Source organism: Octodon degus, unplaced genomic scaffold (assembly GCF_000260255.1).
Source record: "Octodon degus isolate 3935 unplaced genomic scaffold, OctDeg1.0 scaffold00007, whole genome shotgun sequence".
NCBI classification, from domain to species: Eukaryota; Metazoa; Chordata; class Mammalia; order Rodentia; family Octodontidae; genus Octodon; species Octodon degus.
Window position 1 is genome coordinate 34,272,518 of NW_004524583.1, and position 21,626 is coordinate 34,294,143.

At 42.8% G+C, this 21,626-nt stretch overlaps 1 protein-coding gene and 1 pseudogene across 1 annotated transcript in view; one reads left to right on the top strand and one right to left on the bottom strand.

The window, feature by feature from the left end:
* The first annotated feature begins 4,965 nt into the window (after nt 1-4,965).
* Nucleotides 4,966-21,626, top strand: part of Batf (basic leucine zipper ATF-like transcription factor) — a 20,340-nt gene continuing 3,679 nt past the window's right edge. Inside the window, exons 1-2 of the mRNA XM_004624872.2 lie at nt 4,966-5,177; nt 7,557-7,661. Coding sequence (XP_004624929.1) covers nt 5,115-5,177; nt 7,557-7,661 — 168 coding nt within the window. The 5' untranslated portion in view covers nt 4,966-5,114. The remainder of the gene's footprint in view (nt 5,178-7,556; nt 7,662-21,626) is intronic.
* Nucleotides 10,869-10,974, bottom strand: LOC111813365 (annotated as a pseudogene).

Consider the following 21,626-nt stretch of genomic DNA (forward strand, 5'->3'; position numbering starts at 1 on the left):
CACACACACACACACACACACACACAAATAAATAAAATAAATGAAAAAAAAGAATTCCTCCCTTCAATAGGTAGAGTTTTCATTGACCCTTTCAAGTGTGGGCTGGCTGTAGAGCCTTGCTAGTACTGACTAGAACAAAACAGCGAATGTGGAAAGCGAGAGGCCATGGCCTGGGGAAACTCAGGCAGACCTGTGGAGAGACTCACTCGGGGAGGGAATGAGGCCTTTTGCCACCAGCCTCGCGAGCGCATCATCTTGGAGCTTGATCTGTCAGTCCAGTCTCCAGAGGAAGGCAGCCCCAGCCAATGGCTTCACTGCAGCCTCATGAGAAAGCATGAGGCACAACCATCTGAACAAGCTGTTCCTTGATTCTTAACGTGCCAAACCTGTGTGAGATAACAGGCACTTATGGTCTAAACCTGCTAGGTGTTACGGTGATTTGTTATGCAGAAATAAATAACTAATATAGGAAGCTCTGCCTTACCCTTAAAGTGCTGGAACTGTATGGAATCTTTGGAGGATTCTTTAGCCCCAACCTAATCAAACTGTACTTCTTTTAAAAACTGAAGGCAATTTAGCATTTTGTCATATGTTCCTGTCATCCTAGACACCCCTGCTGGTCATCAGCCCAACTTGGAGAGATCTTTTGAAAAGAAATTTTCCCTGTACAAGTTTCTATGAAGTTTATGCCAAGTTTAGCCATATCTAAATGCCACCAAAGTTATTATATTACTGCAGGGACAAAAGTGCCAAGCCTAATGAAATAATCTAATAACAGGAGATTTGGAGATATGGTAGGCTTGGGGATTTTTCTAACCCTAACCTAATGTGTGGTACATCTTGGCTGTGGAAAACTGCTCAAGGATACCACATTGTTTCAGTACAATCCTGACACTGCCATGTGCCAGGTGTGTGAGCATGGTCGAGTTATCAAAATCATGAGCTTCACTTATCTCATTTTAAACAGAAAAATAAAAATGGTGAGTTCTTGGGAGGACTAAACCAAGAGACTGGAGCTAAACTGTTTGGACTTGAGTCCTAGCCCACTTCACTTAACTAGCTTTATGACTTTGGGAAAATTAAACTCCTTGGCCTCAGTAGCCCACATCCATAAAATGGGGGAGGAGCGAAGGGACTTATTTCTGTGACAGTTGTGAGAATTAAATGAGTCTATTCATGTACTTTCCCTAGCACATAGTAAGTAATACTTGGGGGATGCTGGCACACATGTGCAGGTTGCTTTCTGTTCAAAGGCTCCCATCTGAAAGGTTGAGAGACTTGTCAGGCTATGTGCTTTTGTAAGCAGTTGCCCCCCTAGAGTTGTCACTGTTCTCTAACTTGTACCAGGACCCTGAGAGTGAAGCATCCAAAACAACCCTACCTGATCACTAGCATTAGGCTTTGAGCTATGTTTACTGAATGATGCAGTACAACTATATCTTGGTGGCTTCATGGTGTTCTCCAAAGTAATTGCCATGGGATGTATGTTTCTTAGACTTTGCTGTTACGATTCAAAATACTAACAATTGAAAAATTTAAAATCGTGCAGGACAATGATATAATTGCTTAGGTATACATGCATATGTGGTTCAAATACAGAAAAAGTCTTAGGAATGATGTAAACTAGACTCTGGATAATGGGTTGCATGGGGTGGGAAGAGGATGGATTTTGGAAGGAATATATGGTGACCTTCAGTTCCACTTTCTTAAGCTTAGTACTGGATCCCCAAATGTACATTAATTTTTAACCTTAAGTATGAAAGAAAAATTTATTAGTAGCACTACTGAATGAGACCAATTTTTTTACGTAAGAGACCATTTTATAGGTCTTGCCTCTTTGGTCTCTGTTAAATATGAACTGAGTATATTGATTGAACATCACACAATCAAGCAATCATTTACTCAACAAGCATTGACTGTTGAATGGTAAAATGTCCAGAGAGCTGAGAACTTCACCTGTAAAACTTATAAGAACCTGTTTAGATGTTTGCATATTTTACCTTTTTTAAAGAAAGCAGAGCCTCTATCTTATTCATATTTGTGACTTTTTGCTACATAATAGGTAACGAATGTTAATTGAAGTGGAATAAAATACAAAATTACCATTATTGTCCTTAAAGCAGTTTTGACATACTTAGGCTGAAAGAACATGTAAGCCAACGGAGGTCCTAAATGCCACAAATCATAAGCGGAGTTGTATGGGCGTTCATTTTGACATTTATCCACTTGGTGACTCTTGCTGAGCACCTCCTGGGCCATGACTAAGCAAGTGAGACAGTCTGGTTTGTGCACAGCTTGCTTCCTACCTCCTCACTGTCTAAGCCACCAGCATCTTTTGCTTAAGTTTTTATGACAGTCCAGTACTAGAATCCTAGCTGGTCTCCCCACTTTCACTTTTCTCCCCAAGGTAAAAAAATCTCAGTTACGTCCAGAGAGATCCTACCAGGACTTAAGTCAGAGCATGTCACTTCTCTGCCCTTATACTTCTCATTTGGGGGAGAGAGCAGATATGGAAACAATTTCTTAAATTTCTCCCACCAAGAGGTGGAGTTTATTTCTACTGAGTTTAGGCCACCCTTGTAACTCTGGCCTGTGGAAGGCAGTGCATAGAACGTGGTGCTGGTTCTGAGCGTGGTCTCAAAAGGCTCTGGATGCTTCTGCTCTTACACTTGGCATCCTGTACCTGCATGCAAACAAACCCAGGCCAGCCTACTGGGGCTCAGGGAACATGTGAAGGAAAACAGACTCAGAAAAGCACCCCCAGACCACTCAGCTACCCCCAATGTATCGGCTGTCTGAGGAACCTGGCTGAGATAAGCCTAATCCACCCTTCTGGAATGTTTTGAAACCTCCTGAATAACCCACAGACTCCTGAGCTGAAAACATACTTGTTTGAAGCCATCATGACTTTTCTTGGTTTGCTGGTCAGTGTAAACTAACTGATACACCATCTCCTTCAGAGAATAGGACAATTTTTTTTAGCTGACTAACTGCAGTACTTAAAGTACTGATGGCAAACCTTTAGAGATGAGTCCCCAAACTGCAACCCCAAACCCACTCATTTATTGCAAATTTATGGCAAAATTGCCAGCACGGCAATTAAACCTGAATACTGAAGTTTTAGTTTAGGAAAAACAACTCATCCACTAACATCTTTTGTCTTAAGAGAAAAATAAATAACACTCCTGTCACAAATTTGCCATCACTAATTTAGAGCATTGTCTGGCAAGTGGTAGGTGCTCAGGGAAAATCTGGTGGAGTAATTGAGAAATTCATAAGTAGAGCTAACATTCTAAGGAAGGAAAAAGGAAAAGAACATGTAAATAACCAGTAAAAATGTACTAAGTGCTGTGTGGCAGTGTATGGTAGCTGAGGGAGAGAGTAAGAGTGGAGGTGGAGGGTGGACCCTCCACTGACTCCCCATCTGTTTCAGAATGAACACCAAAAGCCCAGTGGCTTCCAGGCCTGCCCACCTTGCTGACTTTGCCTCTCTGATCTCACCACACTGACCTTCCCTGAGCTGTTCCCTGATGTCCCACCCTACCTCAAGTGCTTGTTGATGCCCCTGGCTGGCTGTTCTTTCCTAGGACCACCTGCTCAGCTGTTACCCTTTCATCAAGACCTTCCTGACCACCTTATCAAAATAGCAACCCCTGGTCCCTGGAACTCTCTCACTCCCCACCAGACTTCACTTTTAGGCATAATATCCATCACACTCCAATGTATTCTACATTGACTTCTTTGTTTATTGCCTGCCTCATTTGATCAATCATCAATTTCAGGAGGGAAAGAAGTTTGCTTTGATCAATTTACCCTTAGAGGGCTGCTGTCCTAGGGCAGAAATTTAATAAAAGATACCAAAGTGTTTTGGGGGCCATAATATCCTGTCAAGGCTACAATTAAGCCTGGTGAGCATTTGGCTTTGTACCATATTGGCAAAAGCTTCTAAAAGCCAAAACACTCAGGGGAGACTGACAGCTAACCGGAAACTCCGTGACTGTGCGCGCACAAGGCTAGCAGTCCACCACCATCCTGCTAGCATCCTGACACTTTGCTAAGAGCATGCTAATACCGCTAATGTTCATTCCTCACAGCGGCCCTGAGAGGCAGAGAGCAGGCCTGATTATCTTGCACTGGCAGGTTGAGATAAAGGCCATCCCAGAGTTCTGGTGAGTTGCCTCAGAGACATCCGAAGTGGTGGAGCCAGAATTCAAATCACAGTCCTGATTCCAAGTCTGGTGCCTCTGTCACTATTTTCCACTTTCTCCTTTTTAGATTCTGGCTTGGTGACCTTGACTCATACAGATTCAGGGCAGGTGTTGGGCTCCTGAAGTGAAAGCAGCTTGGCAAGAGGAACAGGCAATGAATAAACGCCCAGTGTATCAACTCCAGAGCATCCCTATGGAATTTAGATGGCCTCAGCCTCTTGGCTTTAACAGTCAGGAGAGGACAGTGCCCTCAGGCCACTTTGTCCCCAAACCCTCCCAAGGCTGGCTGGACTAAGGGAAGAGAAAGTCTAACCTAACTCCAGTGTGGCAGTTGCTTTTAGTTGAAAACCAAAAAGAAATCCCAAGCTGATCATTTTATTTTGGTTTAAAAAGCAAGCAGTGTGAACATGGAAACTCTTTCCCTGCTGTCTTCCCCACTCTGCTATGTTGACAGAGGACTCGTGTGCTAATTCTGGCTGGGGTTTTCCCTGCCTGGCTGTTTTTCTCTTTTATCTTTATCACTGAAGAGAGCTGCTCTGGCTTTCAAACTGTTAAAAGGTATTTGGGGTTTTGTGCATTTTTTTTTCTTTCACATAATTCAGTGGGTCTTTTCCCAGATATATTTTTTCTCAAACTACCTTCTAAGTTGTTGAAGTTTCCGCCCATGTGACTTCCAGCATGAATTACCAGAAACCACAAGAGAGAGTGCGCGCGCAAGCCCTAGAGCGAGCGAGATGTCCTTGTGGGGAGCAGTCCCTCTGTACCCCAGAGCAAGGAGGACACAGGGGTCAGAGGTGGACCCAGAGCAAGCCGGGGGGGCACCTGTGAAAGGTGCAAGGCTGGTGGCTTGGGCAGGGAGAAAAGGAGGCCAGCTGCTGACAAGAGAGCTCCGGAGAGACTTCAGCCATGCCTCATAACTCCGACAGCAGTGACTCCAGCTTCAGTCGCTCTCCTCCCCCTGGCAAGCAGGTAGAGTCTCTCTGTCCTTCTCCTCTACCTCTGATTCTCCCTGGGGTGCCGGAACAGGGTCAGGCTTTCTTGGTCCTGCCCCCGGAGCCATGGAGGGAGGAAGTGGCTCGTGGCATGAGCACCCTATTCAACCCCAGGCATGGATGGCATTTGCAGTTTGGCTATGTGCTGAGACATAGAGACCCTCAGCCTCTACCCGCGCTGCTTTGCCAAAGCCCTTCCTTCTCCACCCCCAAGTGCACCCGTTACCTCCACCAAGTTCCCAACATGAAGCTTTCTAGAAAGCAAAGAGGAGGGTGAATATCAAAGTACTCAGAAGAAAAGGTGTACTGCTCTCCAAGCTGTAGAAAAGCGAGCACAGGAGCTTTTCAGTGAGCTGTTGGCATGTGTGAGCCAAGCTCAGACGTGTAGTTTCCCAGGAAAAGCCCCACAACGAGAGCAAAAGAGAGCAAAGCATTGATGTTCAGAAGGAGGAGGAAACCAGCAAAAGGCTCAGTGTGTGTGCCCAGGCACTGCCTCTGTTGCTAGCACAGCTGGGGTAGGGGGCAAAGAGGGATGCTGGAGTACAGCTGCAGCTCTTTCCTGGTGGTTTCTGGACAAGAAGAAGGAAATGAGAAGTGACCTTAGAGAGTTGGAGACATTTGTTAGTGACCCCCAAATGGTCTCAATCTCCCTGAGGCTCAGCTTCCTTATCGACAGAACAGGAAAGGGCAACTTCCAAAGCCTGTTTTCAGCTGGAAGGTCTCCAATAAAAGAGGTACCCCATCAAGTCACCGCTTCTGAACTTCTACCCCTTGCTCTTCTCTCTGAATTTGAACCTGAAATCTTCTTGCATCAGCCTCCCAAGTAGCTGGGATTAGAGGCAGGCATCCCTATCCATGGCTGGGGCCTTCTTTCTCTTTATTGTATTCGTGACCTCTCTGACTATAGACTCCTATAGACTCCTCCTCCTTTGCATGCAGCATATAGCCATGGATTAAACTCTTTCATCTCTGTGGCTTCAAACCTGCATTCTCTCCTTAGGTACAGATATCAGGGGGCTTTCAAAATACTGCAGCTAAAATAAAAGTATATTAATTTTTTGGTACAGTGTCTATCAAAATAATCTAACAGAAGAACAGTAGTTTAGACAAAGTGCCACTGGAAACCTTAAGAGGGACAACAGGCCAGTCCTCTGCTCAACATGGTATCAGAGTACTTCAGACTACCTAGAAGTCTGAACTGTTCTCTTCTTAGGAAGGAAATTACTCATGGCTTCCATGGTAACCTGGTCCCCTATGCCCCTTAGAGGAAGAGCACTTCCTTTCCAGTTAACCCAATACCCTCCTGTTGCAGTGACCTGGGAATATGGGTCACACTGGTGACCATGGGGTCTTCCCCAAAGGATGTGTGCCCCTGTGGCCTGAAGAATGTGTAGGAGTTGCAGAACTAATTCTCTCAGATGCTTATGGTAGTCTAAAGTATCTAGTGAAAGTCACAATTAACATCTCTGGCCAAGCAGAGGTCATGCCCACCTACAGGTGTAATTACAATATACTCAAATGTCTCTTTATCCTCTTAAACCCTACTCACAACAAACCATAGAAAGGAACTCCATCATATTGTTCTCCTTGGCATTTCATTTGTACTGGGCATTGTGCTCAGAGCCATGCAGAAGGTCATGCTAGCAGAGCCCAATGAAGGCAATAAAAGAAAAGGCAGACCTGGGGTGATGCCCTCTGTCCAAAGATGCAGCAGTGGCGGAACGTCCTAATGTAAAAGGAGTGGTGAGGGGGCCTTGGAAAGGCTTCACACTCTGCTCAGGAGATGTAGCACTTCTGGATTACTGTGAGCTCATGGCCAACACTTACAACCTTCAGTCTCCTCTATGTAAGATGCAAGTAATGATACACACCCCTCACAGAATTGGATGATTAAACAAGAGCACCCTTGAAGCACTTGAACAGAAGCTGGTGTATAGTAAGCGCTTAACAAAGGTTTTGGAAAAAAGTAAAAGAGCAAAAATGAACAGCAAGGAGTTGTAGGATAAAAAAAGAGAAAGGAGGTATAACAGTCCTGAAGAACAGGAGAGGTGATGAAACTCATTTCATTGCCTTTGTTTTTTGGAAAAAAAAAAAAAAAAGCCTTCAAGATCTCTTCTTTCTGTAGCTTTTGGCTAAAAAGGCATAGAGACACCTGAGGACTCATAAGGGGGTATGGAAAAGAGTGCTCCACTGGGTGTAGGACTTTGGTAAATAAGGAGACTGGTGCATACGTGAAGAGATGAAGACATGGAAGAATGGATGCACGGATGGATGGATGGGTACTAAATGCCATGACAGCCTGCCTAAACTCAGAAGACAGGAGTAGATTTGCCTAATTCTCATCTCTGCTTCCCAGGACTCATCTGATGATGTGAGAAAAGTTCAGAGAAGAGAGAAAAATCGCATCGCTGCCCAGAAAAGCAGACAGAGACAGACACAGAAAGCTGACACCCTACACTTGGTGAGTGCTCCGACTCTCCTTCAGTCTATTGATCCACACACCCACCCACAGATCTCCCGACCCCTGCATGCAAGTGTGTGTGTGTGTGTGTGTGTGTGTGTGTGTATGTGTGTGTGTGTGTAAGCACAGCATGAGGATATAGGGTAAGGTAGTGAGAAAAAGCCCTCCTATGAGTATACTGAAGAAGTTTTGTGGCAGAGAAGGGCCAAGAGGCTGAGCAGAGGAGTCATCCTTTGTACCTTGGAAAGACCTTGGGGTAGATGATGTGGATGGGTGTTGGAATCCCAGAACCACCTGGTCTGAGAGGAGGCAGCCAAAGAGAGCTCCATCTTTGAAGAGCCACTGAGCAGAAGGCTTTGGGGGGCACTCAGGTGTTAAATGCTTTGGGAAGCCTATTACCTGCAGTACTAGGACCACGTGCAACCTCAATCTTTTGGAGGGCAGGAGAGCAGCAACTCAAGTATATCCACATTTGGGAGGAAGAGGTCTATGTGGTGCTATATACCTTAATCCTCTTTTGTATGCATCATTAAAGCTCTATTTTGAAATTTTTAGGTTTTTTTTTTTGTTTGTTTGTTTGTTTTTTGGCGGAACCGGGGATTGAACTCAGGCCCTTGCACTTGCCAGGGAGGCGCTTATTCCACTGAGCCATCTCCCCAGTCCCCTATTTTGAAATTTTTAGCATTCACGATATCCCAAGGAATCTGGGAAACATATAAGCTCAAATGCACTAGTATGAGACATGTCATAATAATATTGAGTTGCCACTAATTCCAAACATTTCTGGAGAAGACTATGACTCTTGGGCAGGCAGAGGACTTTGGGCAGGGCTGCGCCAAAGGTTGGTGTTTCTAGGTCCTGTCTGTGGGCTTCACAAAACGGCGGGCCTCTGCTCTCCCTGCCTCACCACCTTACTTCCCTATGCTTTCCCTCCTAATTAGGTTTTTGTTCACCTGCTTACCTCCCTGGTTCCTGCCATTTCATGCCTTCATCCTTTTCTCTAACAACGCTATATTTCTATACTTCCTCCTGGAACACTCTCTTATATCTAATAGTTTAGTGATTTCTTTCAGTGGCAAAAAAAAAAAAAAAAAAGAAAGAAAGAAAAAAAAAGAAAAGAAAAGAGAAGAAAAAAGCATTTGGCCTAAAAAATGAATAAGTTTGTTATTTATCTGGACGATTAGCATGGCAATCAGATAGCTGGCATAGCTGTTTTAACTTTGTTAAGAATCCACCTACCTCTCTAAATAATATTTGGGTTTTATTTAAAGTGGGCTTGGGATATCTTCCATCACATGATAATGTAATTGAAGTTCACTAATAGGTACTAAATAAATGAAAAAGAATGAGTGGATGGCCAGTCTGTGCCGGCTGTGATCAGTAGTTGAAGTGTTAAGTTGGTGGTCCTCCGGTACCTACATGGCCCCCATGACTTGCTTGAAATTTAGTTTCTCCCTGTTATTATTTTAAGCTTGGACATCTATGATTCTTCACTTTCTGTATTTGATTCTGATTCTTATTTAATATTTTAGAACAAGTGGACAAATGAAACAAACCTAAAAGGATAAAATGGTTTTTTTGTGTGTGTGTTTGTGCAAGTAGTATAGAAAAACTGCTATAAATTTTATAAGTTTATAATATTAAAAGAAGAAAAAGAAGCCAGGCGTGGTGGTGCATGCCTGCAATCCCAGAACCTGACAACCATGAGTTCGAGGCTAGTTTTTTAGGTAAAGAGCTCAGAAAGACTCCCTGGCATACAATGAATGCTCAAAAAATTTCAAGTACAGTAAGAATTATAATAGTTACTAATAAAAAATAAGCAAGATAAATAATCATAACTAGGCAACAAAGAACATAAAAGAGTCTTGCCTATTTTGAGCTGCATCTTAGGTCCCTATAAATTCAACCCACTGGTATCTGTCAACTTCTGAGGGTGCGTTCATGAGGTGACACATATGTGCATCTGCTGCAGCAACTTTTTCATTTCTGATTCAGCTGTCCTCTCTATAAAACAGGAGTCAGAACTGAGAGACTCAGCCTGAGTACACTGACTATAAAATCTCAGGAGTCTAAGGGTTCTTGGAGCCCTTAGTCATATAGCCACTTTTGAGCCCCTCAGCTTTTTACTCAGTAGGCAGGTCACATCAGTGATCCACCAGGGTGCTCCTAGTCATGTAGCCACCCCCAGCCTCAGCCTCTGCAGTGTTCCCACCTTCCCCACATCTGAACACAAAGTCTTGCCTTACCACTTTGTAGTGACTTTGTAGACTAGAATTTAGAAGCTACCTGGGGTGGGGAGATAGCTCGGTGGTCTAAGTGTCTGCCTGGCAAGCGCAAGGACCTGGGTTGGATCCCTGGTACCACATGCCATTCTGGCCCTGGAACTGCTGGCCACCGAAACCAGATGGGTAGCCCACGCCTGTAATCCCAGAGCTCCAGAGGCTGAAACAGGAGGAGCGCTACAAGTCTGAGCTGTGTAGCAAGACTCTGTACCAAATGCATAAATAGATAGATAGATACATTTAAACATTACACTCTAGCTATCAAGAAAACAGTATTAAATAAAGGTCATACTCGTGTGTGTGTGTGTGGGGGTGTCTAGCCTCATGTGAGCTGAGGTGACATTGTTTTCTCTGCTGTCATACTATCTAGCTTAAAATTCACAAATAGTTATCTTGTCTCTCCAGTGAGATTAGGGAGCGTTTTCCATTTAACATTTGAAGCATCTGTCGTATAAATCACTTATATCAAGACATTGTAAGCTGATTGCTTTTAAAATGGCAGAGGCAAAAAGAAGCCTCTTTCAGTGACTGTGATACAGCATCCCCAGCATTTACTCACCTGATGGAAGGCTGATCAGGTGACTCTTTCCATGATAGTGGTAAGAACAGAGTCTACATTTTTGTTTCATTCTCCTTCAGTTTAATGTCTCACACATTTCTTTTCTCCCGTAGGCCACTGTAGGGCCTGTTATGTACAGCGGAGGTGTTGATTAGAGATGAGAAAGGCATAATTTGACTAATCTCTGAAAAATATCAGTCGTTAATAAGTGGGTCCAAAATAATCAGCCGAAAAACTATTGGAAATAATAAGACTATACAGAGAACTTCCAAAATTAATACAAAAGTAGTAATTATCCACAAGCTGTAACCAATCAGTACATTTACTAGAAGGAAAAAAAATCCTATTTACAATATCAACGGCAATAAATGTTAAGATGGTGAAATATTTAACAAAGAACATGAAGGGCTTAATTTTAAACTGATAAGAACAGATACTACACTTGATCTTAGCCAAAAGGCCGAGAAGCGATAGGGCTTAATTTTAAAACAACTTTTTAGGTTATCCTAAATGACTTTTAAAGAGTCACATATGGCAGAGCTTGGTCATGTATACGTGTAATGCCAGCACTTGGGAGGCTGAGGCAGGAGGGCTGTCATGAGGGTGAGGCCAGCTTGAATCGCAGAGTGAGAGCCTATCTGAGAAAAGTCAAGACAAATCCAAAGGATTCAAAACTAAATGCAAAGATATATAACGATAATTTTTGCTAAATTAATCTATAAATTTAATGTGATTCCAATAAAAATTCAGTAGGGGTTTCTAGGAATAGGGGTGAAGTAGATAAGCTATTTTGTCTTCAGTAAAAAAAAAGAAAATGTGAAAATTGGTAATAAGAGAAGATGAACTGACTAAATTAAAACAATGTGGATAAAACAGAACATTGAATAGAATGATGTACAGAAAAGCACACCACCAGTCCAATTTTAAGACCCAAACACACACGAGAAATTCTAAGTCACAAATGTAAAACTGCCAGGATTTCAAACCAGTGAGAGCAAGTTGAATTATTCAATAATTGGGGCAACCTGCTGCATGTCAGTGGGGAAAAAGAGACAAAACTGAGTTTTTCATTCATTGGACAACACATAGATTAAGTTTTTGTTTTTGTTTTTTTAAGGAAGTTAAAGAAATTTGAAAAAGCGTAAGTATTAAAAATTTTTATCTTGGCATGAAAATGTCTTTCAAATAAAACACAAAGCTCTGAAACCATAGCAAAAAGGTGATACTGCCTTTATCAAAGTGAGAATTTCAATATAGTCCAAACACTATATGCAAGATCAAAGGCAAATGCCAAACTGGAGAAAATATCTGCAATACTTATTACCTAAAAAGGCATGTTTGCTTAGTATATGAAAGCTCTTATGAACGGGAAAGCTATTAACAACCGAAAAGAAAAATGAACAATGGCAGGCAGTTTAAAAAACAAGAGAAATAAATGGCAAAGATATGAAATGTCAGTTAAAGAAAAGTGCAATTTCTCTGCCAGATTACAAAGATGAAAGATGCTGTTCAGGCACAGCGTTACCAAGGCAGTGTAGAAGCAGGAGCCGTCACTCAGTCCTTGGGAGAATTTAGCTGGACCAGCCCCAGGAGAGGGTAACTTGATGGGCTCCATCCAAATTACAAGAGCACATGCCTCATGGCTCGCATTTTGTCATCTCAAAGTCTATGCACAGACACACCCGTGCCCACTGATTACTTAACCCTATGCATGAAAAAAGACAAAAATTATTTGCTTTGATTTTTTAGAATATAGATACTGAAATTCTCAATATAGATCATTGTTACATACTCTTCATACATAAAAAGGATGATTTCCTTTTTTGTTTTTGACATCACACATTAATTACTGCATTATTACTGCATTGTTTCTTTCAGTAAGAAATAAGCTAAATATCCATCAGTAAAATAAATAAATATCCATCAGTAATAGAATGAGCAAATGAATCACTGTTTACCCATTCAGGGCAATACTATGGAGCTGTTATAATAGTGAAAGAGTTCTGAATCGGAATGTATTGTCTGGAAAGGTTATCATGTTTCTTTATTCTTAAGTGAAAAAGGTATAAACATGGCACCTATGTTGCTCCAATTTGTCTTTAATTTAGAAAAGTATGTATGTACGTAAGTGTATAAATAAAAATTTTCAAATAGATTACCAAAACATTGTTAATGATACTTATTTCTGATTTTTTTTTTTTTTTTTTGTATTAAGAATCAAACTTGCCAGGCAAGTGCTTGTGCCACTGAGCTATATTCCCAGCCTGATATTTATTTCTGATAAATAAGACTGAAGAATTTTTTTACCTTTCTACTAATTTGGATTTTAAAAAATTATTTGCTTTGATTTTTATAATGTAGATAATGCAATTCTCAATATAGATCACTGCTACATATATTTCATACATTAAAAAGGATGATTTGCTTTTTTATTTTTGGTCTCACACATTAAGCAGTCTGTCTTGGGTAGTGCCACTTTATCCCTTTAACAATCTGTGGAAGTATCTAGGTCCTTTTGAAGAACCAGCTGTGGGCTGGGATCTGTGTGAGCCCGAGGTCCCCATCACTACAGGAGCCAATCTCTTGTGTGGCAAATCTGGTGGACTCTAATGGTTCTCTGATGGCTTACGTGGAGAGGGCTTGAAGTCAATGTCCAGGGCTGGTAGGAAAGAGTTGAGATCAGCCATGAAGTATAATTCATGAAAAGGTTAAAGCAGAGGAGATGGAGACAGACAGCGATGTTAGCTCAGAGCTGTGCAACTGGAAGGTCAGATCTGGCCTCAAGTATGGCACCAGGAGAAAGCTAGAGTAATAGGGCCAAATTCTGTAGCTGGTTGGAGATGGGCTAAACGTTTCCCTAGGACTAGATCCTGAAGGAATCTCACATAATGAAAAGAGAAGGCTTTACAAATTCCAAGTATATGTTTAATGCATATATGACCAAAAATAACACAGTGTAAATTAGGTATTAAATGAAGCTTTGAAGTAATGTTTTATTTGTTTGTATTTTAGGGAAGGGTCTACAGCGTGTTCAGGGACCAAACCCCCAGCCCTAATCTGCTAAGCTATTTTGAGCTAATGTTATGGGAAAATGGTTTTTACAATTAATTAAGGGAGAAAAAGGAACTCAGCAAAGATGTTAAACTCCTTGTTCCCATAGAATGGCACTGTTCTTGGCCTTTTGGGAACACCTGGCAGAGAAGGCTGCTTCTGGTCCTATTTTACTCCTCTGGTTCTTCTTCTTTGCCTTGGAGACCATGCCTTAATATTCACTGCATAGAGAAGTAGCAGGTCAATAAAACAGAAAGGGAATGTTCTGGCTAGTTCCAGCTTTAAGAAGTTCAATGGGAAGTTACTGAACCATTGATGGAAACGAGATGCTTTTCTCAGGCCTCTGTTGCTATATCTTTTTTGAAATGTAGTAGTAGAACACACGACTGTGTCTAAAGCACTGTGTATTAACTGTTGCACTGACAATACCTAATTTAATCTGCACAAAAAACCCTTGCATTGGCTTAATTTATCCAAGGTTGTATAGTTGTAGCTGCAGAACCTATAATCCTAACGAGTAAACTACACTGTCTCCTCTAAACTCACATGAAGATGTCTTCATCTTCCCTAGCTTACCTCTTCTTTGAATCTTTCCTGAATTTTTCTGTTTTTTAAGCAATATTCTCCAAAATTCACACTTTTATTCCATCCATCATTAGGCTTGGCTAATAAAGTCAACATATCTGTAAATATATCAGTTAGAGCCATTTTTGAGCAGGCTGTGTAGCAATAAATATCACCATCTTATGTGAGAATAACCTCTGAGACAGTAAGTCTACCTACAAGAGTTTAAAGCAAAGATATGTCTAAGAGGGGTCAATTCCTCAATATGTGGGAACTACAAACACTCCATTGATCCTATGAAATTTGGCAGGTGGTTAACAATGGAGATTAAGCATGTTGTGATCCATTTATATAGTGGAATTTTATGCTGGCATTAAAATGACTGTGCAAATCAGTATTTATCAACTTCGAGGTAGTATCAAGTGAAAAAGGCAAATTATAAAGTTCTCAGGGTATAATATTGTTGCTATAGTCTGTGGGTTTGGGGAATGGTGCAGATAAAGAGATTTTCCCTAAAATGCTAATTATGATTGTTTTTGAGTGCTGGATTTTGGGTGGTTTACCTTGCATATAGTACTCTTCTGTATTTTTGTTATGGTGATGAATGTCTGTTCTTAAAAAAAAAATTAGAAGTAGTCTAAAAGTCCTTAAAAAAACTATTTTATTTAGGAAGGAAAACCACATCAAAGGAATTTAGCATCCCAACTGCTTCTCCTACCAGTGATGGGTTGGCATGTTAGTTTGGGGAGGCCTATTTGACAGGACTGATCTTGAGTCCTTAAAAAATGCTGTCTAGGCCCCAGGTCACAACTCTACAGGAGCTTGTTTTGTGTGTACCTTCATGAAGCCATCCTCAGGCTGTGTAGGATGCAGAATTCCTTCTCTTGGGCAGAAGGAATGTCACCAAGAGCCCAAGCTTCTAGGTTTCCTGGTCTTCTCTGTAGGTCTCAACCTGACCCTGCTTCTTAGGGGTGGGTTGGCTCCACAGGACACAAGTTGCTTCAGATCTGGAGATATCAGTACAGAAATTCACCTGGGTCCACATGATGTTTTGTGGAGGGAATCGTAATAATGATGGTCATAAGACCTTGTTCATAGAATCACAGAATTAAGACGGACCCCACAGATCTTTGAGGACAACCTGTTTCATTTCTAATGAGGAATTCTGTTGTTTTTCTCAAATACACCTGAGGGCACATACTTTGGCCTTCCCACCAGCCTGCTTTTGTTTTGTGTCATTTTGTTGAACAGAGCTTTGCTCTAGGTGACACTGGTCCTATATGTCCCTTTCAAAGGATAAGCTGGGAAATAGGCCATTACCCAGAATGCCTGACAACCAGACTCATACCAGACACAGGTAAATAGGGAGAGACCAAAAACAGAGTTCAAGGTTGACAGAGGCTGGATTTGAAATGCTTCTTTACTAAAAGAGATTTTAAAGTAGTACTATAAAATAAAAAGGACAATAATGTATTGGGGAAAATATCTACCTCAAATTAAAAAAAGTTAATACGTATGCTGCAGAGAGAGCATCTTTTTAAAGAAAAACATTGACGGTGATCACTGTGCAGAGGATGTAAACAGACAGCTTATACAACATTTTTCCTAGCAAAATGAAAATAACCTAATTTCCTATTCTGATTATGTTTTACAACACACACTAAGGCAGGAAAGCAGGGTTTCTCAACCTAGTCACTATCAACATTGTGAACCCATCAATTCTTTGTTATGTGTATGTGGTTATCCTGACTATTGTGAAATGTAAAATTTGCCAGTGCCAGTAAAGTCACTTCACCCAGTTATGACAACCAAAAACATTACTAGAACTTGCCGAATGTCCCCTAGCGGAAAAAAGAAAAATCATCATCCCTGGTTAAAAGTGCTATACTGAGACAGATACAGAGAAGTTATCCTTCTTCCTTAATAATTGATACATTAAAATGATATTGAGAAATAAGCCTAAATATAACAATCACATATAAACAAATAAATGAATTTGAGAAAGTCATAAAACTAGCTGGCAAAAGAAATTACTTAAAATTATATCACTTAGATTCCTCCTTGCCAGCCAGATTGCTGTAGGCACTGTAGTAGTGAAAGGGCACTGAGTGTAGTCAAGTTGATGCATAAATTCACTACTGATGACACTGTACCTTTTACAACATTTACCACAGTTTGAAGAATGATTGTGCCATTTACCTCACTAATCTCCCTCATAAATAACTGAAAAAAGACATCATGATGTTTGTTCTAGCTTTATTTATCATTGCAACACTTTATCATAGCAACTAAAACATCCATCAGACCATTTTATGTATTGTGGCTCAGCAGTTTGGTGAAGTACGGGTTAAAAGTAATACTATAGTGATTGTGTAGAGGCAATGTCATGACTGAAAGCAAAATGCAGGCTGTATAAGAACTAGGGTTGAGATTTTGTACAAGTAAGTATGCATGTTTGTTAAAAGGTACAAGATGACAGTATATACCAATAAAAACAGGTGTGTTGGGGACTTATATCATGGCTATTTTTAAGGAAAAAAACCACCCTTGCACTGAGCATGGTGACAGATGCCTGTAATCCAGCTATCTGGGAGGTAGAGGCAGAAGGCCTGCAAGTGCAAGGCCAGCCTGGGCAACTCAGTGAGACTCTGTCATAGATAAATAAACACAGACATACATAAAGCTGGGAATACAGCACAGTGCTCCCTGGGCTCAATCTTCAGTACCACAAAAACAAAACAAAAATAAATACTTTAATGTAGCTACACAGTATATTTGTACTTAACAGAGATGGAAATGGTCAAATAGATAGCTGAGGAAACTCTGGAGAAATTGAGGAAGTGGATAGAGATATCACTGAGCTGGAATTTGGAAGTTAGGTTTCGATAAGTGACCTTATAATTTACCCCTCGAACGTTTGAAAGCAAAAGAAGGCAGTGATGAATGTTTCACCAGGACAACACATGAACTGGGACAGCCTCAGAAAAGGTGTGGCCACCACATAGTAGAACAAAGGAAGATGACCTGGCGCTCTTATGAAAACCTGGGCAAATGATAAAGTTCAGAGCCAAGCAGAAGGCCAAGATCCCTGGGGCCTGAAGAGACGCTCCTACAACTGAGGAGGAGCCTGTAGCTGACATATTTTTATTTTCTGGCTACCCCGTTGGCAAGGAACATCCTCATTGTTCATGGAGAAGGTGGAGAGCTAGAGGACACCATCAAAGCACAGCCTACATTCCCAGGAGTGGAGTTCGTGTCTTCAGGGATGATTCACCACTCAGCAAGCATCTGCCCGGCTCCTTTTGCTCCAGGCACTGCGAACATAGCAGTGACAAAACAGTGTCTAATTTCACGGGGCTTGCATTCCGTTAGAAGCTTGGAAAACAGACAAATAACAAACGTGCTAATCACACAATGAGAAGGTGCCCCAAAGACAATGAAATTGTATGATGTTGGAAATGACTAAGGGACAGGGAGGCAGAAGCTATTAAAACACTTGAATGTTGGCCTAAACATTCCCTCACAAGACTTACAGACATCAATTTCCTTCTAAACACTTCCCAGGATTTGGGAAGGCATTATAGGCTCTAAATTTATATCAAGCAACATGACTTTATTGAATACTTACTATATGCCAGACACTGTCCTTGTCACTGAGAACAAAATACAAGTCTGCCAGGCATTGTTATGCATGCCTGTAGTCCCAGTCCTTGGGAAGCTGAGGCAGGAGGATCAACATGAGTTTGAGGTCAGCCTGGGCTATGTGGTGAGTTCAAGGCCAGCTTGAGGCTACATAGCAAAACCATGAGTTAAAAAACAAAACAAAGCCAAACCACAAGTTAGTGGTAGCTTTTGCCTTCATGAGTTCAATAATTCAAAAGGTAACAAGTTTCCTAATTATAATTAATGATACTTAAACAGATCCCCTGCTTCTTGCCTTTCCATCAGAAGAAATTATGCTGGGCTACTCGAAATCATTTTCACCAAATGTAATAGTATTAAAATAGTGAGATAACTAGTGAGCATTTTATATTAGAAAAAATGAACTGAGAAATGATTTACTGAACTTTAAAATTCTTCCCATTTCTGTGTATTAGTTATTTTCATATGTAAATGTACTAACATTAAACATTATATATTATTTTAAATGAAATCTTCTATGAACACGATTCTCAACCTTCCTGAACATTAGGTCACCTGGGAAGTATTTTTAAAATCTTGATGCCTGTGACCTACCCCAGAACAATGAAACTGGAACCTTAGCGTGGGGACTGGGAGTGGGAGTAAGGCCAGGAACGAAGACCGGTAATTTAAACCTCTCCAGGAACTAGAGAACGCGGCCTGTGTAGTGTCAGGAGCAGGACCCCAGGCCCGCCAGGTGTCTGTGGTACAAAGTGGGCTGAACTTGGAGGCAGTTCTGTCCCAGCGGCCTGATGGTTTCAAGAAAAGAAACATCTCAAACCTTTGCTTTCATGGCAATTGTTAACTAGTTGTTTTTTTTTGTTGTTGCTTTTCTAAAATCTATCTTGCTAGCAGTAACCTCCAAAGCTTGAAGGCCAGTCAGTGTTATATTCAGCTACACATTATAGAAATGGTGTCAAGTAGCCAAGAGGCTACTTACAGGTGTGGTGGCACACACCTGTAATCCCAGCACTCAGGAGGCTGAGGAAGGAGGAGCTTGCAAATTTGAGACCAGCCTGGGCTACAAAGTGAGCTCAAGGCCAGACTGAAGTGCACAGGGAGACTCTGCCTCAGGAGGGAAAAAAAGAAAGAAAGAAAGAAAGAAAGAAAGAAAGAAAGAAAGAAAGAAAGGAAGGAAGGAAGGGTGTCAAGTGAGTTCCTGTTTGCACACACCAAGAAGCTGGGAAATGGGTATACCAAGCAAGAAAGAGACCAGCTCCCCTTGTCTGGGCAGCCACTCCTGTCTGATATATGGCTTTCTTCCTGAAAGAATACAACATGGCTATAAGAACTTCCAGGCACCAGTCAGTGGGCAGGGAAGGTGGAAGGTGGTCTTTAGCCTTGAGAGGAGGTTCTGCCTTTTTAGTGGGAATGGAAGCTTTACTCCCAACCTATTCTTATACTTCTGCTTGTATGTCATTGGTCAGAAATGTTACATGATCATCTCACTGGAAACTGGGCATTTGAGTGCTTCTTTTCCCAGACTCTTTAGAGAAAGCAAGGAACAGGTACTGGGATGGTGCTGACTGAACCAACCTAAGTAGTTTTCACATTTCAGGCCAATGAAATTGGTACTGAAAACCAAGGAATAGGTGACATGACTTCTGAGAGCCTACATCTGGCTAAACATCTGACAAAGAAACTTATGTCCTGAGAGCTTCAGCTCAAAGGCCTGAAAATGAAGATTTCTCCAGAATCAGACACATATATCAGCTGGTGTCACAACCTATGGTTTGGGGATTTCTCTTTCTTCCTTTCAGGTACTGGGTCTGATTTCTCCAGGAGTGGTGGGAGATGTAGGCATAGATCCTCCCTTTGTTGGGGAAGTAACAGGAGTTGGTGGCAACTAAAGGAGACTGAACGCATAGCTGGGTGAGAGGGATAAACTTTGGCTGCCACTAGGTGAGGTGTGGGTGTGAGCTGAAAAGGTCACTGTACCACTAAGTGACTGCACATTCTCTTTAGAGACTATTTTCCTGAGCAGGGACTATTTTCACCCTTCTGGAAATGGTGATTTGAAAATGCAAGAAGGTCAAGGCACTAACCCAGAACTGGCAGGGTAGAGGGCCAAGCCCTGTTGGGAATGCCTGGGGAGTTCCTGCTAAAGCAGTGGGCCCAAATAGGAAAGGCCAGCCTGTCCTCTCAGTCTCTGTCCCAGCTTGGCAGCTGGGGGTAGGGGAACTGCCTGGGAATTCCCCATCACCCCAGAGCTTTTTGAGTGACCCATCTTCAGCCCCTCCAACAGGGGATTTCCCAAAGTGTTCCCAGGCCCCACGAAGCTTCTTCTTAAGTCACCTCCAAACTGTATGGTTCCTGATAGAAGTGGCACCAGGTGAGGAGGAACAGTAACATTAGCATATGGATTTGTAGGAGGAGGGAAGAGAGGCAAGGTGAAATTGAAAAGCTAAAAGGGCTGAAGCCCCCCAGGAGAGAATTAGCAGATTTCATCAAAGTTATAGAGACTCCAAAGGCAAGAGGAGGGAGGGTCAGACTGTGAAGCCAGACTGCTTCAATTTGAGTCCTGGTGCTGCAACTGCCCAGCTGTGTGACCCTGAACAAGGCCCTCTTTCACTTCTTGCGCCTTAGTTTCTCTTCGTCTGTAAAAGGAGATACTGTTTACCACATAGGTTATTCCAAAGATTAAACATAATGAAAGAGGGACCAACACATGATAGTAGTCAATAAAGATTAGGTATTAAGTCAGGTGAGGCTATTTCAAAAATTGGGCCTCTGTTAATCTTTCTCATATAAATGGAGTCTATACTTAGCTGTCCTCAATACACACCCACTCACACTTCCCTCAGGCTCAGGATGGGGTGGAAGAGGCTCAGAAACAAATCTGGAATCTAGAGTATTCGACAGTAAGGGGCTCGAGATCTAACCCTGTGGAAGGCTATTAAATCCCCAGGCCCCACCCACACCTGTTACATCAGAGCCAGCCGTCAGTACTGTAGTGCTGACCAGGGGACTGGTGTGCCTGGGGTTGAGAATCCTTTTTTTTGGTCCAGTCTTCTGTTGTGAGGTACCCAGGGGGCTCAAAGGCAAAGGTGAGTCACCGAGGGTCATCAGTCAGGACGTAGGTCTGGAGCCCCCAGTCCCAGTGAGCACTGATGGGAGCCCACCTGTGCCCACTCCCTCCAGGGCAGCGAGCCGGCAAGTGGAGCATGGGCCCCAAGCCACACCCTGCTCGGCCCCTTCTGGCGGCGGGCCTCTGGGTCCACAGCGCAGTTTCTGAACTTCTGAGAAATGTGTGTCTTGAGCAAATCTCGCAGCACTTTCTCCTAACAGCTGCTGCCATCCTCGTGCTCCTGCGGTGGGTATGTGGTAGACATCACCCCATCCTCAGCTGGCCCCATTTGCCCAGTGGGGACAGTGGCAGCTGCTCGGTGTCCCTCTCAGAGAGCTCTGCTGAGGAGTTCCAGCCGAAAGGCATTCCCTGAACCCAGACGGCCCACCCTTCTTCCCCCGCGAAGAAACCACTTCCTTCCCAGCCCCCTCGGCCTCCGAGAGCTGGGGAGGCGACAGCTGGCCCTCCCGATCTGCCAGGAGTCCTTCTGGCCGCGCGCACCCCTTCTAGGTCACTGTCGCCGGAGCGAGGTCCCCAGCGCGCAAGCCCGAGCGGGCGGGTCTTGACCCGGCCCAGCGCCTCCACCCACGGAGAAGCCAAAGCCTTTCTCCCGCGGGCCCGGCCGGAAGCGCTCTGGCTTTCCCGAGGCGGAGGCAGCTCATTTTCACTGGGGTTGCTTTCAGGTCCGGGGTGCAGGCGCGCGGATGAGCGCGGCCACTTCCCGAAAGCGCGACCCCGCGGCGAAGGTCAGAGGCGGCCGC